The 20463-nt window shown below is 35.1% G+C and overlaps 1 protein-coding gene across 15 annotated transcripts in view; it reads left to right on the top strand.

Annotated features, from left to right (window-relative positions):
• RALGAPA1 (Ral GTPase activating protein catalytic subunit alpha 1) overlaps nucleotides 1-20463 on the top strand; it is a 225642-nt gene that overhangs the window by 42765 nt on the left and 162414 nt on the right. For all 15 annotated transcript variants that reach the window (XR_011428633.1, XR_011428619.1, XM_023624084.2 and 12 more), the window contains exons 5-11: nucleotides 697-740; nucleotides 2102-2279; nucleotides 3762-3877; nucleotides 6720-6858; nucleotides 7912-8120; nucleotides 9788-10027; nucleotides 18779-18976. Coding sequence is in view for 13 of the 15 variants with exons in the window: in XM_023624084.2 (XP_023479852.1) it covers nucleotides 697-740; nucleotides 2102-2279; nucleotides 3762-3877; nucleotides 6720-6858; nucleotides 7912-8120; nucleotides 9788-10027; nucleotides 18779-18976 (1124 nt within the window). In the remaining 2 variants the exon portion in view is untranslated. The remainder of the gene's footprint in view (nucleotides 1-696; nucleotides 741-2101; nucleotides 2280-3761; nucleotides 3878-6719; nucleotides 6859-7911; nucleotides 8121-9787; nucleotides 10028-18778; nucleotides 18977-20463) is intronic.

The raw sequence follows: 20463 nt of genomic DNA, 5'->3' as shown, positions 1-20463 counted from the left end.
TTTCCACTGGGGAGGGAAGGAGGAAAGTGATTGGAGATGGGTTCACAGGAGGTTTCGGTAATACTTGTACTGTTAGCTAAAACATTATAGATAATGTAAATACATGAAAATTTGAAATTAAAAGAAACATGGCGCTGTGTTTAGATTTGTTCAGACCAAATGGTGGACCTTTGGATGTTTGTTAATGTTATTTCAGTACTTTATTGTAGATTTGAAATATTGTATAATGTGAAAGAAAAAGGAATATTAAAGATGATTTTGCATATTTTGAAAAAGAATTAATTAGTATAATGGAAATATTTGTTAGGAAATATTAGAGTTATGGATGTTCATGTGGTTATTTAAATGGAAATTTTCTACAGTGGTTTTTATTTGTATTAGTGGTGGAGAAAGTATTTAATTATATTAGTCTAAATAAGAGATATACATAGATTGTTGTATTAAATGCAATTTTGGGTTTAGGGTTTGTTTTGATAGAACAAATCATGTTTAATTGCAATAAACCATGTGTTGAAAGGTGACTTTTTATATGCCCTTCTGGTCCCAAGAGTTTGACCAGAGGAATGTCAAGGTCACCAAGAATAATTTGGAGGTTGCCAAGGACTTGTTTATAGTGTTTTCAAGTCTGACCGAGAACTCTGACATTTAGAAACAAATAAGATGATATGAATATTTAAAATCATGTTTTCTTTTCAGGATTGATTTTAAAGAAACTACTGCACACAGGAAACTCCTTGAAGGTATAATACATATAATGGTATTTCTTTCCTGTGACTTTTTAACAAACTGAGTAAAGCATACAGCCACCTATTCCACTTTTCCTACATCACCTTTTTCCTAAAGAATTTTGAATTGTCTTCAGTTCGTTTAATTGAAGTGAATTCACTTAAAATATAGCAACATACTCAGTATGTATGAATATACATAGTAAATTGACCAGATCATTGAAAAACTTGTACTTTTGCCACTACTTTGACTCATTCACCAGAAATACTTTATTCTGGTCCCCAGAAAACAAAAATTACTTAGTCATTCAATGAGTTATTCTTTGTTTACGGTAGCTATTCTTAGATGTAGAGGAAAGTAGGGGATCTATATAAAAATGTTGAGTTTGTCTCTTTTCTTTTCTTCTTTTTTTTTTTTTCATTTTCTCATTGTGCTTTGGTTAAGAGAAGCTACTCTGACCAAAAGCATCATGCTTTTGGTTAAATAAAAGACTCATATTGTAGGTACTTTTGGCATGAAGGCTTGGGTGTAGCAGTACAAAGGAATAAGCATCCTGCTTCTTTATCCTGTTAATCTGACTAAACCATGAGGGTGGCAGCAGTTGAATAGCTTTGACAGTGCCCTTACTTAACAAAGCCATGGTGGGGTAATTTCCAGAGCTACCAGTAAAGCTAGGTTAGTGAAGAACTTTCTTTGCTTGTCAGAGATTGAATTTTCCTCTTTATTTTTCTTTTTTCTTCCTGGGAGAGAATTCATTTGTTGATTCAAATATTTGTTGTCTTCTGTGTACAGGAAATTGTTCTAGGTGCTTAGAATATAGTAATAGGCCAAAATTCCTGCTTTGCAGCATAGCAGCAGATAATAAGTAAATGAGACAATTTCAGAGACTGATACGCTTTTAAGGACAAGAGCATTGAGTTAGCAGTGCACCAGGATCCCCATAACCGTTCATCCTTTTACCAAACTCATTATAGCAAGGAACTGTCATTGCCCCCTCTTTCTTCTTGCTTCTTAGATTAGACTGGTGGTGGTGGGAAGGAGGGAAGTAAACAAGAAGAAAATGATTTTCTGATTTTTTACAAGTGAAAATTATAGGACAAAAATTAGTTGATGGCTTTAAGTAGTTAGAGGCCAAGTTCATTCTTTATTTGTTCAAAATCCATGAATTTAGATTTACAAATAATAAGGGTTCAGTAAGTGTCATGGGTGTAATATCTCTCCATCCTTCGCTCTCTTCTTCTGTCTCTTCTTCCTTCCTTTTCTTCCCCTCTTTTGCAAAGTATCATTCTGTAATCATCTTCTAGAGAATTGTGGCCTTCAATGGAAGAAAGTATATCCATTTTAAATAAAAATACCTTTTTTCATTTTATTTTAGATCAGGCGGGAAGGTGTTCGTCTTTTCTTATTATGGTTGCAAGCTCTTCAGAATAACTGTAGCAAAGAACAGCTTTGGATGTTTTCATGCTTAATCCCTGGATTTTCAGCACCACAATCTGAACATGGACCTCGAACTTTAGATAATCTCATTAATCCTCCACTCAACCTTCAAGAAAGTAAGATTCATGTGGTCTTATCCATCAGTATTTTAAAATTTTCTATGTAGTCTGTTAATATATATTTTTAAATGTCTGTACGTTTATGAACTGGGTAATCCAAGGCTATGTTTTAAAATGTAGATTTTTGTTATTATTCAGGTATTATGAGGCCAACAGATTAGGTGGCAATTGCCATTAAAAAAATAGTTTGTTACTCACAGTTCCCAAGAGGAAGGGACTCCACCAGGGAGGGTGGCCAGACGGGGAAGCACCAGGATCAGTTCGGGGTGGGGGCTGTCATGGGCAAGAGCCCTTATTGTGGTTTCTGCAGGCAAGAATGTGTGAGGCAGGGTGAACAGGCCTAGGATTGGCTAGTTTGGATAATTTCAGCAGGCCCTGGGGCATAGGGGCTATGGCTAGATGTCTGGTACCTGGCCCTGGGGTAATCAGATCAGGAGAATAGTGGCTCTGTGAGTGAGAGCCCTGTAGAGGAGGTGGTAAAGATGTGGACTCTGGATTGGTTGGTTTACGTGAAAGGCGCACTCTCGGGCCCATTGTGTACTACATCTAGGAATTAGCCAGCCCTGGGAGGGCCATCCTCGCCAGGGCCAGCAAGACCCCTGATGTTAAAGCATCAGAAACACATGATTAATACAGGCCATTTTATATTTATCTTTAATTCCTAGTTCTCATATATCGTCTTGTAACCTTGAGTTAATTTAGATGTTCATTGAAGTACAAGTGTGTTTTACTTTATGCAAAGAGGACTGTAAAAAAATCCATCTGTGTGAGCTTAATTACTGGGCTGATATTTACTGACAAATAGGTTTTGGGACCTGCCTGTGCTAAACCAGGTACTAATTGTGCTGCTTAGGAAATATTTAAGAGAATTCAGCTAGTTGTGGTTTGATTTTTTTGAATTTACATTTGTTATAATGAATGTTTTTGAATATCTGAAAAGTAAAAAAATGCAAAAGTTTTATTGTGTAAGTGGACTTTTGTAACCAAGGATCTAAGATGCTAACTTTTATTTCTTTTTGAGAGGGAAATAGTATTTCATCCTTTGAATAAAGAGGCTACCTCAAGGAGGAATCATGGTCATTACCTAGAGTCATCAGATTGTCCTTTAATAGATAAATAAACACATTATTATTAATGCTTCTCATCATATTATAGAATTTTTGTAATAAACTCTCTTACTGTGAATTTTAAAATATCTTGAGAAGTTCTTTTTCAAGTGAGACGTTATTCACTTTTAATTCCATATCTGTCTGTTCATCTGTATGTCACATTCTCGAAATCAGGGGTTCATGAAACAACTGATTCTTAGTTTATGGTGGTTGCAATGACTATTAGGACTACCAGATTTATTTCAAGTTACAGTCGTTAGAATGTTTTCAAAGAGTATTCACTGTGTTTATGTTTTGCAATTAAATTTTGAGTCATTATTATTTAATTTGTTTTGCAATTATACTAAACTTTTCTTTTGTCTTTGGATAGCTCAAGTTACTATAGAGGAAATCACTCCTCTTGTCCCCCCACAATCAGGAGATAAAGGACAAGAAGATCTCACAAGCTACTTTCTTGAAGCACTTTTAAAATATATAGTAATTCAGGTACGTGTTATCTTGTTTGATATTACCTCCCCTTACCATCCTGTGTGGGTAATTTATTTTCCCCCCCTTACCATTATTCTGTCATAGTAGATATTTGCTTATTTTCCTGAAGGGAAGAGTGGCAAATTTTTACTTTTGAAAATATATGTTAATATGCCCTTTCTGAAATAAAAATCATCAGAGGGATTATGAACCTCTTAGAAAGGGAGCTGGAGGAATTTTTAAAGTGGACTCTATGTATACTCTTATGTGAACCAGTTGAGTTTCCTTTCTAATCCTTTCATTTATAATCGGCAGCTAAATGAAAAACTATTAACTTTGATTTAGGGATCAGTCTGCCAAGAGGCAGCAGTGGGGGAGGTGGCCAGAGGATGGGGTGGAGGTGAGAGAATGTAATTTACACTTAAACCTATTTGTACTTTTTAAATTTCTAGGTTCATGTATGTTATAAAATAACCTATTCATCTCTAGATAGGAAATGTACATGTCCTGATTGATGAAAACACTCTCAGCACGTACACATTTCTTGTAATTATTCCAAGCACAAAAATTCCCCATGCTTCAGAAACAAACATCATAAAGTTAACTTGGACCCTGAATGAGATTGCCAGGGTTTGAATCCTCATTCTACATCTTACTGAGAGTATGACCTTTGGCAAATTACTTAACCTCTCTGTGCTTAAAATAGAGATAAAAATAATACCTATCCCATTTTGGTGTTTGAGTGCTTAAATAATTAGTACAAAGTACTTAGGATAAAAAAGTGCATGACACACAGTAAGTGTTCTATAGTGGGTAGTTGTTATTACTGTCATTATTATTACCAGTCTTTCTTTAAAAAAACCAAAACACTAAAAAAATTTGAGCCAGGCTTGATGGCCTAGTAGTTAAAGTTCAGCGTGCTCCACTTCAGTAGCCCAGGTTTGGTTCCCAGGCACACAAACATACCACTCATCCATCAGTAGCCATGCTGTGGCAGCAGCTCACATAGAATAACTAGAAGAACTTACAACTATACACAACTACGTACTGGGGCTTTGAGGGGGAAAACAAAGGAAGAAAAAGGAGGAAGACTGGCAACAGATGTTAGTGTGGGGCAAATCTTGCCCTGCAAAAAGCAAAAAAAAAATACGGCGCTTTGCAGCATTGTCTAAAATTTTTTTTTAAAAGATTGGCACCTGAGCTAAGAACTGCTGCCAATCTTTTTTTTTTTTCCCTGCTTTTTACCCCCAAATCCCCCCAGTACATAGTTGTATATTTTAGTTGTGGGTCCTTCTAGTTGCGTCATGTGGGATGCCTCCTCAGCATGGCCTGATGAGTGGTGCCATGTCTGTGCCCAGGATCTGAACTGGCGAAACCCTGGGCTGCCAAAGCAGAGTGCGTGAACTTAACCACTCGGCCACGAGGCCTGTCCCCATCTAATATTTAAAAAAAAAACAAAAAAACTTTTATACTTCATATAGGTTTTTTAAATTGTTTTACTGGTTTATTGAGATATAATTGACAAACAGTAAACTACAATGTTTGAAATATAGAATTTGATGGATTTTACATGTATGCACCCATGAAACCATAACCACAATCATATAGTGAACATATCTGTCACCCCTAAAAGTCCTTGGATCCCTTTGTAATCCATCCTTTTCCCATCGCAACCCCATCCCCAGGCAACCATTGATCTAATTTTTGTCTGTATAGTTTGCATTTTCCAACTGGAATCATATGGTACATACTTTTTTTTTGGTCTAGCTTTTTTTCAGCGTAACTATTCTGAAAATCATGTATATTGTTGTGTGTATCAATAGTTTGGTCCTTTTTATTGCTGAGTACTTTCCATTGTATGGATATATCATGATTTGTTATCTAGGCACCTGTTGATGGTAATGTGAGTTGTTTCCAGTTTTGACTATTACAAATAAAACTGCTATGAATATTGGTAAACAAGTCTTTCTGTGGACATAAACTTTCTTTTCCCTTGGGTAAATACCTAGTAGTGGAATGTCTTGGTTGTCAGGAGGCTGTTTTCCAAATGATTAGACATTTTTACATTCCACCAGCAACATATGAGACTTAAAATTGCTTCACATCCTCACTACCAGTTGTATGGTGAGTTTGTAATTTCAGCCCTTCTAAAGTGAGTAGATGGTGGTATCTCACTGTGGCCCACTCTAGGCCTTTACCATCCCCCCTCCTTAGATATCTTCCTCACCCTGCTGGAATTCCCACACCCTGTATTTTGCTGCTCTGTCACCTCTTGTTCCCCCCCCACACCCTGCCCCACCTTCAAGGACACTGTCCTTACCCCTCTCACACTCTGAGTCCCCACTGGGCCACTGCCTCTGCTACACCCCCCCCCACCCCCCCAACCCCCCCCACCCCCTGCTTCCTGGATACCCTGCCCCCTGTGGTCAGGCTCTGGATTACCTGCACTTGACTGTGATGCTTTCACTCCGTCCCCACTCTCTCCCACATATACCCATTTGTTATGACTTTTAGGCTGAATTATTCAGGAAGGGGCAAAGGGGAAAGAACATTAGTATCTTCGTCATCAGTAGAGCTGAGTTTTGAGTCAACTTTGAGAGTTTTCCAGAGCATATTTAACTTCTGAGATTTTTGAAATGTCATGTATGTCATGCATTTGCATGGCGTTAAACTAGTTTTTAAGATTTGTCCTTTACCTATATATTTATATGCATAAATTATATGCATACATATATGTAGCTGTATATCTTCACAGTATAACAGTTTAGTACATTGCTTAAGTAACCTTTTATAAGCTTGTTTATAATAGCTAATAATTGTTTCTGTCTCCTGGAATGATTCTAATTATGTTTATTTTTAGGTAAAAAGTTTAGAATGGAAGAATAAAGAAAACCAAGAAAGGGGATTTTCATTTTTGTTTTCACATTTTAAGAAATATTACTTGCCTTACATTTTCCCAAACATCTGCAAGGAGAACAGTCTGTATCATCCTGTACTTGGTAGGTGGTCTTTGGAGTTTTCTAAAAGATTGCACATAAGCATAAGGTGTACCTTAATGTAAGGTGGCATTTGTTACCTGCAGAAAACTGGTAACATTTAATATTTGTATTGATTGATTAGAGATATTATACCTTCATTCATACTGAAAGTGGAGTTTTATTGATAGGAAATTTTCATTGAGAGTGAGGAGCTTTTATAAAAACTTATTCTCTGGATCTCACCTATTGGTAAAAGTTTGCCCACCAGAAATATTTTTGATTATAAGTTAAACTTAATTCTAATGTTGAATATGATCCTTAAACTATATTGTAAGTTTTCCTTTTAAGGTCCCCCAAGAGTTGAATTTAGAATGTCTTATTCAAATTCTATATGAATAATAACACTGTCGTATACTTTGATCATGGCTTGTCCAGTATTTAGTGGCTATGCCAAGATGTCTGGTGGAGCCTTGAAGCTAGAGCCTCCTGGACAAATCCTGGTTAGAAGCAGATCTCTGCCATTTATAGAGGGCATTGGCAGTCTGTATGAGGAAATGTTCCTTTTGCAGAAAGATGTTCCTATTTTAAGCTCTGTCAAGTTTAGGCGACTAACAGGCTTAGGCAAAACTATTAGGGCTATTAGAAATGACTTAAATTAGGCAGGGTAGCAAACCTTTCCAGTTGGGAACAATATTTGCTTTAAAAATATTTTTGCTGGAGAAATTCATATTTGTATGACTTCAAAATATGTGTCTCAGTCTTACGTTAATTGAAGTGAGCGCTCATTAATTTTAAATGGCTCTGGAAGCTTCTCTGTATTTAGATAGGATTCATTGAGCATTCTAATGATATTTTACCAAAAGATATGTTTTCATGTATCAGCCATATATGGTTCACTCTTCTAGATTCCATGCTGATATCTGGCAAATTATTTTAAAATATCAGTTTTGTACTAAATCTACTTCCAAATCCAGACTATTATTACAATGTTTTCTCAAATGTTTTAAACTGTAGATTTATCTAAGCATGCTTCCTTTCTTATTTTGGCTTTTGTTTTCCTTTTATTTTACATAGATATCCCCCAGATGAGACCAAAGCCACATTATGTCATGATAAAGAAGGATACTGAAACCAATGAAGCAATCTATTGTACAAAGGAGCCTTTCATTAAGGCTCGTGTTATTGTCATTCGTTGGCTGGTTTCTTTCTGGCTTGAGCCAAAGCCACATACAGGACCTCATATTCCTGGGATGGAAGGTGAAGCGGTGCCAAAGAATATTCAGGTAACGTACACGTAAGGCAAGCTTGTTAAAGTTGGAAATAGCTTATGATATTTGTCTGCTGATATCAGTTGCCCTAGGTGTAGAACACATTTAAAACAGGTAATAATGATGTTTTCTTTGTGTAAGTGTATTTTATAAATCCAAATTTTAACAATTATTGTTAGAACCAATAGTTTTCTTAGTAAAAGAAATAAAACTTGGAAGGTATAGAAGATTATTTTAGTCATATATGAGTCTCAACTTCTGATTTATTTTTTTATGTACTTTATACATTTTTATGTTTGCATTTATATATTTTTATGTATTTTGTTACTTGTACAGTACTAAAAATATCCTGAATTGTACAAATAAATTCTTGCGGTTGGAAACAATATGCGATTAAATGGTTATAGAACCTTCATAGTTCTTTTTAGATTTCTAGGCATTCAAAGAATGCTGATTTAAAGTCCTGTCTGCATCTCGTTCCCTCACTTTGTGTTTCAACAGGGACACTGAATCTAGAAACGTGATGTAAAGTTACTCAACTATACAGTGGAGGGACTAATATTTAAAATTCTATTTTTGATTAAAGAGTTTTCCTCTTTTTCATACTTTTTTTCACTTTCTCCTTTTCCCTCAGTTTAGTTTTTCCTGAACTAGTCTCTGTTATAGTGTATATATATTTTACTATTTTTATTTTCCTTTTCTCAGATTTCCTCATTTAGTTTTAAAAATCTTATAGTGTGTTTTTTAAAAGACTTCTTAAATCTTTTAAAAATTTAGTGGAGGTATAAAGGGTATTTAGTTCATTGACACTCAGAAAATTTGACTTATGTTCCCCTTAGCCTTCTACTTATCTGTAGCAGACAATGCAGTGTGTTTTCCCCAAAACTGTCTTCCAAGTTCTCTACAAAAAAATATGGAAACTATTTTTACGATCCCAGAACTTAATGGACTAAAATCAGATTTTTTTGATTGAGAAGGCGTATTTGAGATCATTTACTTAAACTCTCTTATTTGATGATGAGAGAAAAATCAAGTAACTCACCAGAAGCTAATTTACCATCTTCCTATTATCCCATGTAGTAATTTCTTTATCACCACCTTAAGAGTTTTACTTTTTCCCTAGACTTAGGCTTCATCTTCAGTCGTGGTGTAAGTTCTATTAAGTTATTAGAACATAGAGTTTTCTAATATTTTCTTTTAGCTTCATTTCTGTTTCTTCTGACATAATTTTTCTTTCATTCCTTTGGATTTTAATTTAAGAAGTTTCTACTTGTGTAATTTTGTCTAAGTGAAGATAGAGATGATTTTAAACATTAAGACTTTATTGGGTAAACAGTCCAGTGTTGTTATTTACTTATTATTGAAGATCAGAGCCAACTTCATCTGCATTATTTACTCAGCTTCAATTAGTAACTTGTTTGTACCAAAAACATACTCAAAAACAAATCTAATTATAGGTGGATAGATGATTAGTGAGTATCACTATATTGCTTAGATGTTGAATTATTTGCATTGCCATTTAATTGTTTAGAATGGATTCCAAATGAAACCCTATGCCCGGATTTTAAACACTGCTGTAAGTTACTTGTGGAATGCTTTAGATTCTGCCAGTATTTGCTATTAGAAGACAAAATCTGAAGTTAAATGATTGTGATATTCTCCCCCTTTTGTTTTTATTTTAGAGAGCAGCTGCTAGTTTAGTATCCAGAGAAGAAAACAAAAGTGATAATGCTGATAAAGCAGATCGAACTGCAGAACCAGAACAGTCTCATTCCAATACGAGCACGCTCACCGAGCGAGAGCCGAGCTCCTCCAGTCTCTGCAGCATCGATGAAGAGCATCTCACAGACATTGAAATCGTTCGCAGGGTCTTTTCTTCTAAAAGAAGTAATGTAAACTTTGTCACAGAGATATTTCGTCAGGTAAAATACCTCTCAGTATTTTTCATTTGTAATAGAGACTTTTTTTTTTTTTAAAGATTTTATTTTTTCCTTTTTCTCCCCAAAGCCCCCCGGTACATAGTTGTGTATTCTTCGTTGTGGGTTCTTCTAGTTGTGGCATGTGGGACGCTGCCTCAGTGTGGTCTGATGAGCAGTGCCATGTCCGCGCCCAGGAATCGAACTAACGAAACACTGGGCTGCCTGCAGCGGAGCGTGCGAACTTAACCACTCGGCCACGGGGCCAGCCCCTGTAATAGAGACTTTTTAATATTGAAATACTGACTTTCAGCTATTTAAAATTTATTCTCCAGGGAAATGTTTTTTAAAGTTTGTTTAGTTTTTTAAACTTACTACATCTAATCCTTTAATATTTTCTGTTATTTATATATTTTAGTTTGTGGTGATTTTAATTTAATAACTATCCCCCCGTACTCCTTCTGTATCAGAATAATTTTCTTAGCTTTGCCCTTTATGGTTTGAAACTTTTCTTCCTATCATTTGCTTAATAAATTATAGTAAAAGTATTTTATCTTTCACTCTCCAATCAATAAAAAGTCATTTATAAATATAAGCAGCGATGTCTTCATTGCTTTTATCTTCCCTTCAGAGGCCCAGTTTTGTCTCTAAGGCATTCTGAAATTAAAGTTGCTTAAGGCAAATATTATTTGGGGAATAAAATAGAGGGAAAGAAAAAGAATAAAAGCTATTTCACATAAAGATAGCTAGAAATTCCTTGAGTACACATTCTCAATTCATAGAAATTTTGTGGAAAATAAACCTCAGGAAAACTACTCATTTGCTCCTAATAGCAAAGGTACTTCACTTTTGCAGGTAAACATCATTGAGTTTTGTAGCTGAAGGCGATCGTTCAAGTCTCACTACAAGTAAGTGGTAGATCTGGCCTAAACTCACAGATCCTGCCTCCCGTGTCAGTCTCTTTATTCTGTCCCACACAGCCTTCACATGCCAGGGCGCTCTCTGGGCAGAGCAGATCTTCATCTCCTGCACGTGTTTACTGACGTGTAAAATGGAGCCAGAGGCAGCAGTAGCCTTGTCAACCTAGGTTAAAGAAACAAACTTGGGGTAACATTTTGTCCGGCTTTGGCGGTGGTTCTGGTTGCCGGGTTTAAGGTTGTGTTGATAGAATATATAACAGATGAGAAGGAAAGATATTTGACAAATAATGTTGGAGTACTTTACTTGTGGGAAAGTTTAAAGCTTGTAGAACTTTTCAGGTTTTCTAGTTCATGAGTCAGTTTGAATAAGTTTATTTTTCTAGGAGTTTGTTGCATTTGTTTTCAAATTTGACAGAAAGTTTATTCTCTTATAATCTTTTTATTCTCTGAAGGATTTATATTCATGTTCTCCCTTTTCGTTCCTGTTAGTATTTGTCTCTTGTTTGTTTTCTTTGTAATGATTCTTGCCAGAGATTTGTCAATTTTATTAGTCTTTTCAAAGAATGAACTTTTGGCTTTGTTGATCCTGTTTTATGTTTATTTTCTCTTTTATTAATTTTTGCTCCTTGTTATTTTCTTTCTACTTTTCTTGGTTTTATTTGGTGGTTCTTTTCCTAGGTGATTAATTTTAGCCTCTCATTTTTCTCATGTAAGCATTTTTTGAGGCTATATTTTCTCATATAAGCATTTTTGAGGCTGTTTCTTAATACTGTTTAACTACATTCTACAAATTTTGATATATCACACGAGTTATTTACTTCTAAACATTTTCTAATTTTCACATTAATACCTTCTTTGACCTATGAGTTATTTAGCATTGTGTATCTTCCAAATATACTAGATTTTTCTATTTTTTTCTTACAAATTTCTAATGTGATTCTTGTGGTCAGAGAATACAATCTGTACTAATTATTTAAAATTTATTAAAACTTACAGTTTAGTATATAGTCAGTTCTCGTAAATGTCCTGTGTGCTTGAAAAGAATGTACCCTTTTCTGTTGAGTTCAGCGATCGTGAAAGTCTGTTAGATCAAGCTTATGATTGTGTTGGTCAACTTTTCTATATCCTTACTTAAGATTTTTGGTCAGCTTGACCTCATAGTTATAGAGAGGGCTGTGTTAAAATCTTAAAGTCTGATGGTGATTTGTCTCTTTTTTTCTTTATAGTTCTAGAAATTTTTCTTTGTACATTTTGAAACTGTGAAATTACGTACATACAAGTTTATAATTTTATATCTTCTTGGTGATTTAAACCTTTTATTTATGGCCCCTGTCATCTATAGAAATTATTTTTGCTTAAAGTCTGTTTCATATACTATTACTACATTTATACCATTTTCTTTTTATTAGAATTAGCCTTATGTATTTTTTGAACCTTTTTCTTTTCAACCCTTTCAAATCATTAGATTCTATGTGTCTCTTGTAAATATGGTTGGATTTTTAAAAATTTTTGTCTTTTAACTGGAATATTTATATTTATTATAATTACTGTTATATTTGGATTTATTTAATTTGTTATGTTTGGATTAATTTCTCCCCCAACTTATATATTGTTAAATTATCAAATAATTCAGCTCTGTTTTGCATGTTTGTGTTTTGACTCCAGTATTATTGTTCTGTGCATTCAGTATGGATTTACATTTCGTTAAATATTTATCACTTTCTTTGATTATGATTTCTTCCCTTTCACATCATCTATTTAGAATCACGTTCCTCTGCTTGAAGTTCATCATTTACAATTTACTTTAGTCGATGTCTGTTGGTATCAAACACTTTAAGTTTTTCCTGTCTGAAAATGTCTTTATTTTGCCCACATTCTTTTTTTTTTGAGGACGATTAGCCCTGAGCTAACATCTGCCAATCCTCTTTTTGCTGAGGAAGACTGGCCCTGAGCTAACATCCGTGCCCATCTTCCTCTACTTTATATGTGGGATGCCTACCACAGCATGGCTTGACAAGTGGTGCCATATCCGCACCCGGGATCCTAACCAGCCAACCCTGGGCTGCCAAAGTGGAACGTGTGCACTTAACCGCTGTGCCACCCGGCTGGCCCCTGCCCACATTCTTGAAAGATGTTTTTCACTGGACATGGAATTCTAGGTTGACGGTGATTTTCACTCAGCACGTTTCAGATGCTCAGATACTTTCCCAGTCTTTTCTGTGTTACGTTGTTGCTATTGAGATGTCTACTAGCAGTTGAACTCCTACTGCTTTATAGGTCAACTATCTTTTCTCTGGCTCTTTTTAATATCTTTTTTAATATTTGGCATTTTGCACTTTACTATGGTGTGTCCAAGGTCTAGATTTCCTTTTATTTATTCTTCAGGGGATATTTTGGGCATACTGTATTTATGGATTAATATATTTTGACAGTTCTGAAAAATTTTCAGTCGCTATCTCTTTAAATATTGCCTCTGTTCCATTTTTTCTTGCCTTTCTAGAACTCTGACAGGATGTGTGTGTTAGACCTTCTCACTTCCTGTTAACCTCATTCATATTTTCCACCTCTTTGTCTCTCTACTACATTCTGGATATTTTTTTTTTATTACAACTGTTTCTGGAAGTTGGCCAGTCTGCTTGATAATTTTATTGTGTCTGGTTCTTTACTTATATTTTATATATTAATGTAAACATAATTTTATATCTTGAGGTCTTTATAGGTCTGATTCTGCCATATTTTGTTTCTGTATGTTCTTTCTCTTGGTGCTGTATTCTCTTGTGTTTCTTGCAATCTTTTGTGATTTCAGAAATTAGGAATTTTGATTCTGAGCTTTTGCTTCTTGTGACTTTATTTCCTCATTTGGTTTGCTAAACATTGATTCTTCCAGAGAAGAGTTAGATTTGCTTCTTCTAGATGCAGAGACATTACCCATTTTACATTAAACTGAATTCTTGATTTGAGGTTCAGGCTAGCCAAATAATATGAATGCACAGTATAAACCTGTGTTAAGGCTAGCAACAAATGTCTCTGGGGAGATTTTTGTTGTATTATTATCTACTCTGTGTCTAGATATGGGCAATTTTCCTTGCAGACTTTTAATGGAATGGGTTTATTCCTAATTCAGGCTCACTCTGACAACATATAGTCCTTTGGAACCTCAGCTTTGTTTAGAGGTTTCCTGCTGTTCTCCCTGCGTCGCCCCAGTAGATCCCTGAAAACCAAAGTAAGTGGTTCCACTGAAAGTGAAAATCAGCTTTACTGCTCCCTCTAAAACATCTCTGAGTTTGGATTTCATGTAGGTTTTTACTTGTGAATATTTTTTTCCTACTTTTTGGCTCATCAGTGCATTTAAAAAATTTAAAGTTTTAAAAAATCCATCATTTTTGTCTTTTCAATTGGAAGGTTTCTCAGATTACCTAGTTCACCATACTATTGGAAACCAAGAATTCCCCTCATTGAATTTTTAATCATGCTCTTCATATTTTAATTTTTGAAAGTTGCATTTGGTGGTTTTTTCATATCTGCCTAGTCATGTTTTTCAGTAGTTTATTCTTTAATCATATTTTCACTTTCTTCTTAATCAAAACATTAAAAATGCTTATTTTATTGTCCTTATTTCAACAATTCAAGTAACTGAAGTTTTTGCAGTTTTGTCCTTGTTGTTTCTGTTTACTGACTCATGCTTGTTTGTTTTGGGTTTTCACGTTATGGGCTTACATTTCTTTGGAATTCTATGGGAATTACTTTGAAACCTGGGTTAAGGATGTGTTCCTCCAGAGAGGATTTGTTCTTGCTTCTCTTAGGTATTCAGGGGTCCTGTCAACTGTGGTTTACTTTAAATTAAAATTCTCAGCTTATGATTCTTCCCATTTTGCTGCACTCAGAGTTATGTGATGGCAGCCTGAGAAGGTGAATTTGCCGGGAAGACTCTTCTTCCCTTGTACTCTTCTGCCCCACGTCAGTAGACACGTCTGCTCACTGACTCTTCTCTGGAGTCAGTGAATAGTGGAGAAGCTTTTTTTCTTCCCTTCCCAGCTCACCTTTGTCTTGAGGTGGTAGCCTTCATTGGTTTCAGCTTTACCTGTAGGACCTGATCTGTCTGTCCTTCTGTACAGGTGGCCAGAGCTCTCTAGGCTGTCCAAGGCGGCAGCCAGCAGCTTCATTGCTCACTTGCCTCTCTGGATTTGTACTCCCATTTTGTTCTAGGCTCAGAATATCCATACAAGCTGAGCCATTCATTTTAAACGGTACATTGTATTTTTTATGTGACAGTTTTTAGGCATTCTATGCAGGAAGATTCCAGGATACATTTTTATGATATTGCTGTGAAATGAAGTCTTCTGAGATAATTGTTTTTATTGTAACCATTATCTTTTAAAAGTGACTTAAGGCAGAACTAAGGAAAAATACATTTTAGGATGATGACTCCAATAAACCATCCATATTTTGAAAAGGAATCAATCTAAGATTGCAGTAGGAAAGCTATTTTTATTTTCTTAATACTGAGGATAAATTTGCCAAATTCTCAATCTGTGAAATAGTTTCTTTCCTTACTTTGAAAGTTCATATGTTCCATAATGTAGTATAAACAAAAATATTCCATTAATTATCAGGTGTATGGATATATAATGATTTTGCCCTTAGCAATTCCAGCTAGAGTACAAGTCCTTCTATAGGTAAACAAGTTTAGTAGAAATGTCTTTACCTGTCATTTTTCAAATAATTCCATCCTCGTAGCCTCCAAACTTACTGGTTTTCCTATCTGAACTTTTGTTCTGCAACCTTCCTCTCTTTCCTCTGTACCCATTCCACCTTCTCTTTTCACCTGGCTACTCAGCCTTTAGGTCACAGCTTAAATGTGACTACACCAGAGAAACCTTCCATGACCAGTCTAACCCACCTGCCCAAAGACAGTCAGATGCACCTGTACACCCTCAGGAGAGGCACTAATGAAAGCGTATTAAAAGAACATCAGAGACCAAAATGTTTTGTTAGTGTTTATTCGTGGAAGAAGAGAGCCTTAGCTACAGTAAATCAGATCCCATCGGCGAAGCCAGTTACTAGAAAACTGTACCAGGTTATCTTAAGCTGATACCATTAATTATTTGACTTTTCTCTCTCCTGCTGTTTTGATTCCTTTCCGTGTAGTCTTTTTGGTTGTGATGTAGTTTCACAGTCATAGAATCGTAAAACTGGAGATGACCTCATGCAGTTCTGTCTACAGAGAGAAAATTTGTTGAGCGTGTAGATTCAGATATTCCTGCCTATGATGACAGTTATCCTTATTATTAATTAATAATTGATGTCTGATTGGTGCTATCATAGAGGGATAATGTGCCATATGTGGATTTAAATGTTCTGGTTTCTATGGCAGTTAAGTCTCATTGTAAATGTATAAATTGGTTCTCTGGTTTTTACACAACAGTGTTTTAGCCGTGGTTAATATCGGTCTTTCCTCAAGATCCATATTTAGTGTGTTGAAAATCAGATTTTGGACCTGTTAGGACAAAGCTTATATACACTTAGGTCTTTAATAAATTCATCAAGCCACTTGGGATATAGTATGACAGTTTATGCAATAACAAATATCTTAGCTCTGGAGATTACTAATATTTTTTAAATTAATAAACTTTATTTTTTAGAGCAGTTTTAGGTTCACAACAAAATTGAATAGAAAATACAGAGTTCCCATACTAACTTTTTAAGATTTTTATTTTCAATTTTTTCCTTTTTCCCCCTAAAGTCCCCTGGTAGATAGTTGTATATATATATATATTTTTTTTTAAAGATTGGCACCTGGGCTAACAACTGTTGCCAGTCTTTTTTTTTTTTCTGCTTTATCTCTCCAAACCCCCCCGGTACATAGTTGTATATCTTAGTTGCAGGTCCTTCTAGTTGTGGGATATGGGACGCTGCCTCAACGTGGCCTGACGAGCGGTGCCATGTCCGTGCCCAGGATCTGAACCCTGGGCCACCGCAGCAGAGCGTGCGAACTTAACCACTCGGCCACGGAGCCAGCCCCGATAGTTGTATATTTTTAGCTGTGGGTCCTTCTGGTTGTGGCATGTGGGACGCCGCCTCACTGTGGCTTGTTGAGCAGTGCCATGTCGGTGCCCAGGACCCGAACCGGCGAAACTCTGGGCCACCGAAGCAGAGCGCGTGAACTTCTCCGCCACGAGGCTGGCTCCGCCATACTAATATTTTAAAAAATAAATTAATTTCTCGGTATCTAAGACTAGAACTTCTTTGAAATTGTTTGAGCTCTTTTTTTTGAACCTTTGTAAGGAAGGCTCACTTGTTGCTACAATTATGAAATAGCCTCAGAGCAGGCAGTGATGATCAAAATCAGACCATTGACCATTAAACTGCTGGAATATGAGAATATGAGAGTGGAATATGGAATTTGAGAATGGGTTTGTTAGATGGAGAAAGTAGCAAGTAATGTAGTTTGCTAGGGAATCAATAATAGCAAATAAATAAAAGGATTACCAAACAGCATATTAAATACCCTGTTGCTATTATGCATTGACTTTTCATCATTATCTTGGGAAGCTGATTTTCTTGGCTAGTTTCATTCAGATAAAATAAAGTCATTTGATGCCATGATTATTATTAAATACATATACTGATAACTCTAGAGTAGGAAGTGGCAGGTTTTAGGTAGAAGTCTTGTGATTTTTAGAGTTAAAAATAATAGTTTTTCTAAAAAGAAAAATTAAAAGCAATTTAATTCCCTTTCTATTTGCAAATAAAAAGTAGAGTGAAAATGTTGATGCATAAACACAAACATGCATAAGGAAAGGACTTTGGGTAGTGAGATTCTTTTTCTTTTACTGTTAATTTTACTGTTTACTGAGATGTTTTATATTTGCATGTCTGAATTGTATAAAAAAATCTTTTTGCTATGAAAATGTAGTATTTTTGTGGTGAGGAAAGCATTTACTTTTTTAAAAGTTAAGGCAACCCAAAAAGTACCTAAAGGAAAGAATAACCGTAAGATACTCCTTTTAATTTTCTAAGTATTTTGCCTTATTTAACTTCTATAATTTTATTATATGTAAAACAAAATTAAAAAGCTGTAACTTGGGGCCGGCCTTGTGGTCGAGTGGTTAAGTTTGCACGCTCCACTTCGGCGGCCCAGGGTTTCGCTGGTTCAGATCCTGGGCGTGGACATGGCACCACTCATCAGGCCATGTTGAGGCGGCGTCCCATGTGCCACAACTAGAAGGACCCACAACTGAAATATGCAACTATGTACTGGGGGGACTTGGGGAGAAAAAGCATTAAAAAAAAAGATTGGCAACAGTTGTTAGCTCAAGTGCCAATCTTTAAACAAAACAAAACAAAACAAAACTGTAACTTTTTTTTAAATATGCTTAGAAAAGCTAAATTGCCTTGTTACATGTGATTTTTATTACTTCTTGGAGTTAGATTTTATTTTTTAATTAAAATCTTTCTATCAAAATTTATTTTAATAGTAATCTAAAAAGCAATAAGTTAGAAAAATGTGATTTATTATGAAAAGTTGTATTTACATTGACCTTTGTAGGAGTACAGTTATTTCACAAAACAGGAAATATTTTCGTTTTGAGAGAGTACAATTCAAACAAGTCTTTGCTCCTTGTACTTGAAATCAGTGTCCATCTACCAAAAGCATTTCTATCTCAGTGTATTTACAAGTTGTTTGGAGACAAAAGGCTTTTTCTGACAATAAGTAGATTGATTTTAACTCTTTAAGCATCATTTATATCTCACATTTTGTAACGTAATAGCAATGTATGTATTAGTGGTTTGTGTCAAAGTAAGTATCATTATCTCTATTCTCTTTTTTCACTAGGCATTTTTATTACCAATTTGTGAAGCAGCCGCTATGAGAAAAGTGGTAAAAGTATATCAGGAATGGATCCAGCAAGAGGAAAAACCTTTGTTCATGCAAGAGCCTGAAGAAATTGTCATCTCTTCTTCAGACTTACCTTGCATTGACAGTGTCACAGACCGTGATATTTCAATGGAAGAAGGAGAAAAGAGAGAAGAGGTAAAATGTTAAGATTTATGTATCTTAGAATAGGTTTAATAGATAAGATTTTCACCAAAGTGTAATATCATGTTAACACATATATACTTACTAAATGGGAATGTGAAGGCACCTTTCAGTATATTTTGCAATTTAGATAATATGTTACCTCAGTACTCTATCCCAAAGCCCTTAGATATCACAACTTTAAATAATTAATATTGAGGTTGTGTAGTAATTCTTGAAGTCATTGTCTAGATCAAAATTAGGTGCTGTTATAAAAGGTGGAATATTTTACCCTGTGGTACTAGATCAAAATGGATGTTGCAGTATCATACTTCTCAGAGTGATTACCAAACTACAGTTCCCCCTGGCCTGTCTTATTCTAGGAGTTGGGTACCCAGCACAAACCAGAATATTCTGAGCTCGTTCTTGGAAATTTTTGCACTAAGTTGATTGCAGAATAAAACATGTCTTGACCTGCTAAGAAGCTGGTCTGTGATAAGAAAGACTGGAGTTTACTCACAGAGGGAAAAAGATGAGAGAAAAGAGAGTAGAAGTGGAATTTGGGTTCCTGGTTCTATTTATTCCTTAATTCTTTTGTTTTGGTTGTTTAACCTTTGTCATAGGTCAGGTTCTCACCAAAATGTTGGAGTCTAATATTGACATATATCTTACTAAATCTAGATGGGAGCAATTTGGTAGTGTTTATTCACCCTAGTGATTAATTTAACCTCATCAGTGGAGTTTATCTGGATGTTAACTTGTGAACAAATAGGCCACATTCTACAGAGATCCAATGCATCAATATTTATAGATGTATATATGTGATGTATATATATGTAGAATATCCTCCCCTACTTCTAAGAAGGGGAAAAATGTAGCTAAGAAATATAATTGAAGCAAATAAAATTAACCATGTAAATTATGAAATAGTAGTCTCAGTTATATTTGTATGCACCAATAAAAATATCCAGTTTTTGCATAAAGCTAGAAAATAAACCTATGGATCTAAATAATTTGTTTTCCTCCAATTTTTTGACATGAATTTATAGCTCCGTACTGAGTGTAACTTGTGAAATTTACTCACCTTTAATAAAAATGATAGATAATGTAATCTATCTACATACATAATTTAAAAAACGAACAGTGGGAAGGAGAGAGGAAGGCAGGAAGGAAGGGTGATGTGGGAGTGTTGTGAAGGTGTGTTCTGTTGGTTACTCAAATACCGCAACCAATGTTGCCATTAGAGATGTGATTTTTCATCTTGCTAATGGCATGAATCAAAAATAAAAGATATAATCATTCATTGATTATATTTCTGATAAATTCAGTATGTATAAAAATCACTTAAAGTTTGATGTTAATTATAAAATGGAGTTATAGATTCAGATAATTTTATAAATGGGTTTTGTATTCACATAGTATTTGTGAAACATTTGAAAGACGTGGAATACAAGACGGTTTTTGTGTGTGCAGGACGGCCTTGCACCTTGTGGTGTGTTTAG

Source organism: Equus caballus, chromosome 1 (genome assembly GCF_041296265.1).
Source record: "Equus caballus isolate H_3958 breed thoroughbred chromosome 1, TB-T2T, whole genome shotgun sequence".
Taxonomy (NCBI): domain Eukaryota; kingdom Metazoa; phylum Chordata; class Mammalia; order Perissodactyla; family Equidae; genus Equus; species Equus caballus.
This window is presented reverse-complemented; position numbering and strand designations above follow the sequence as displayed.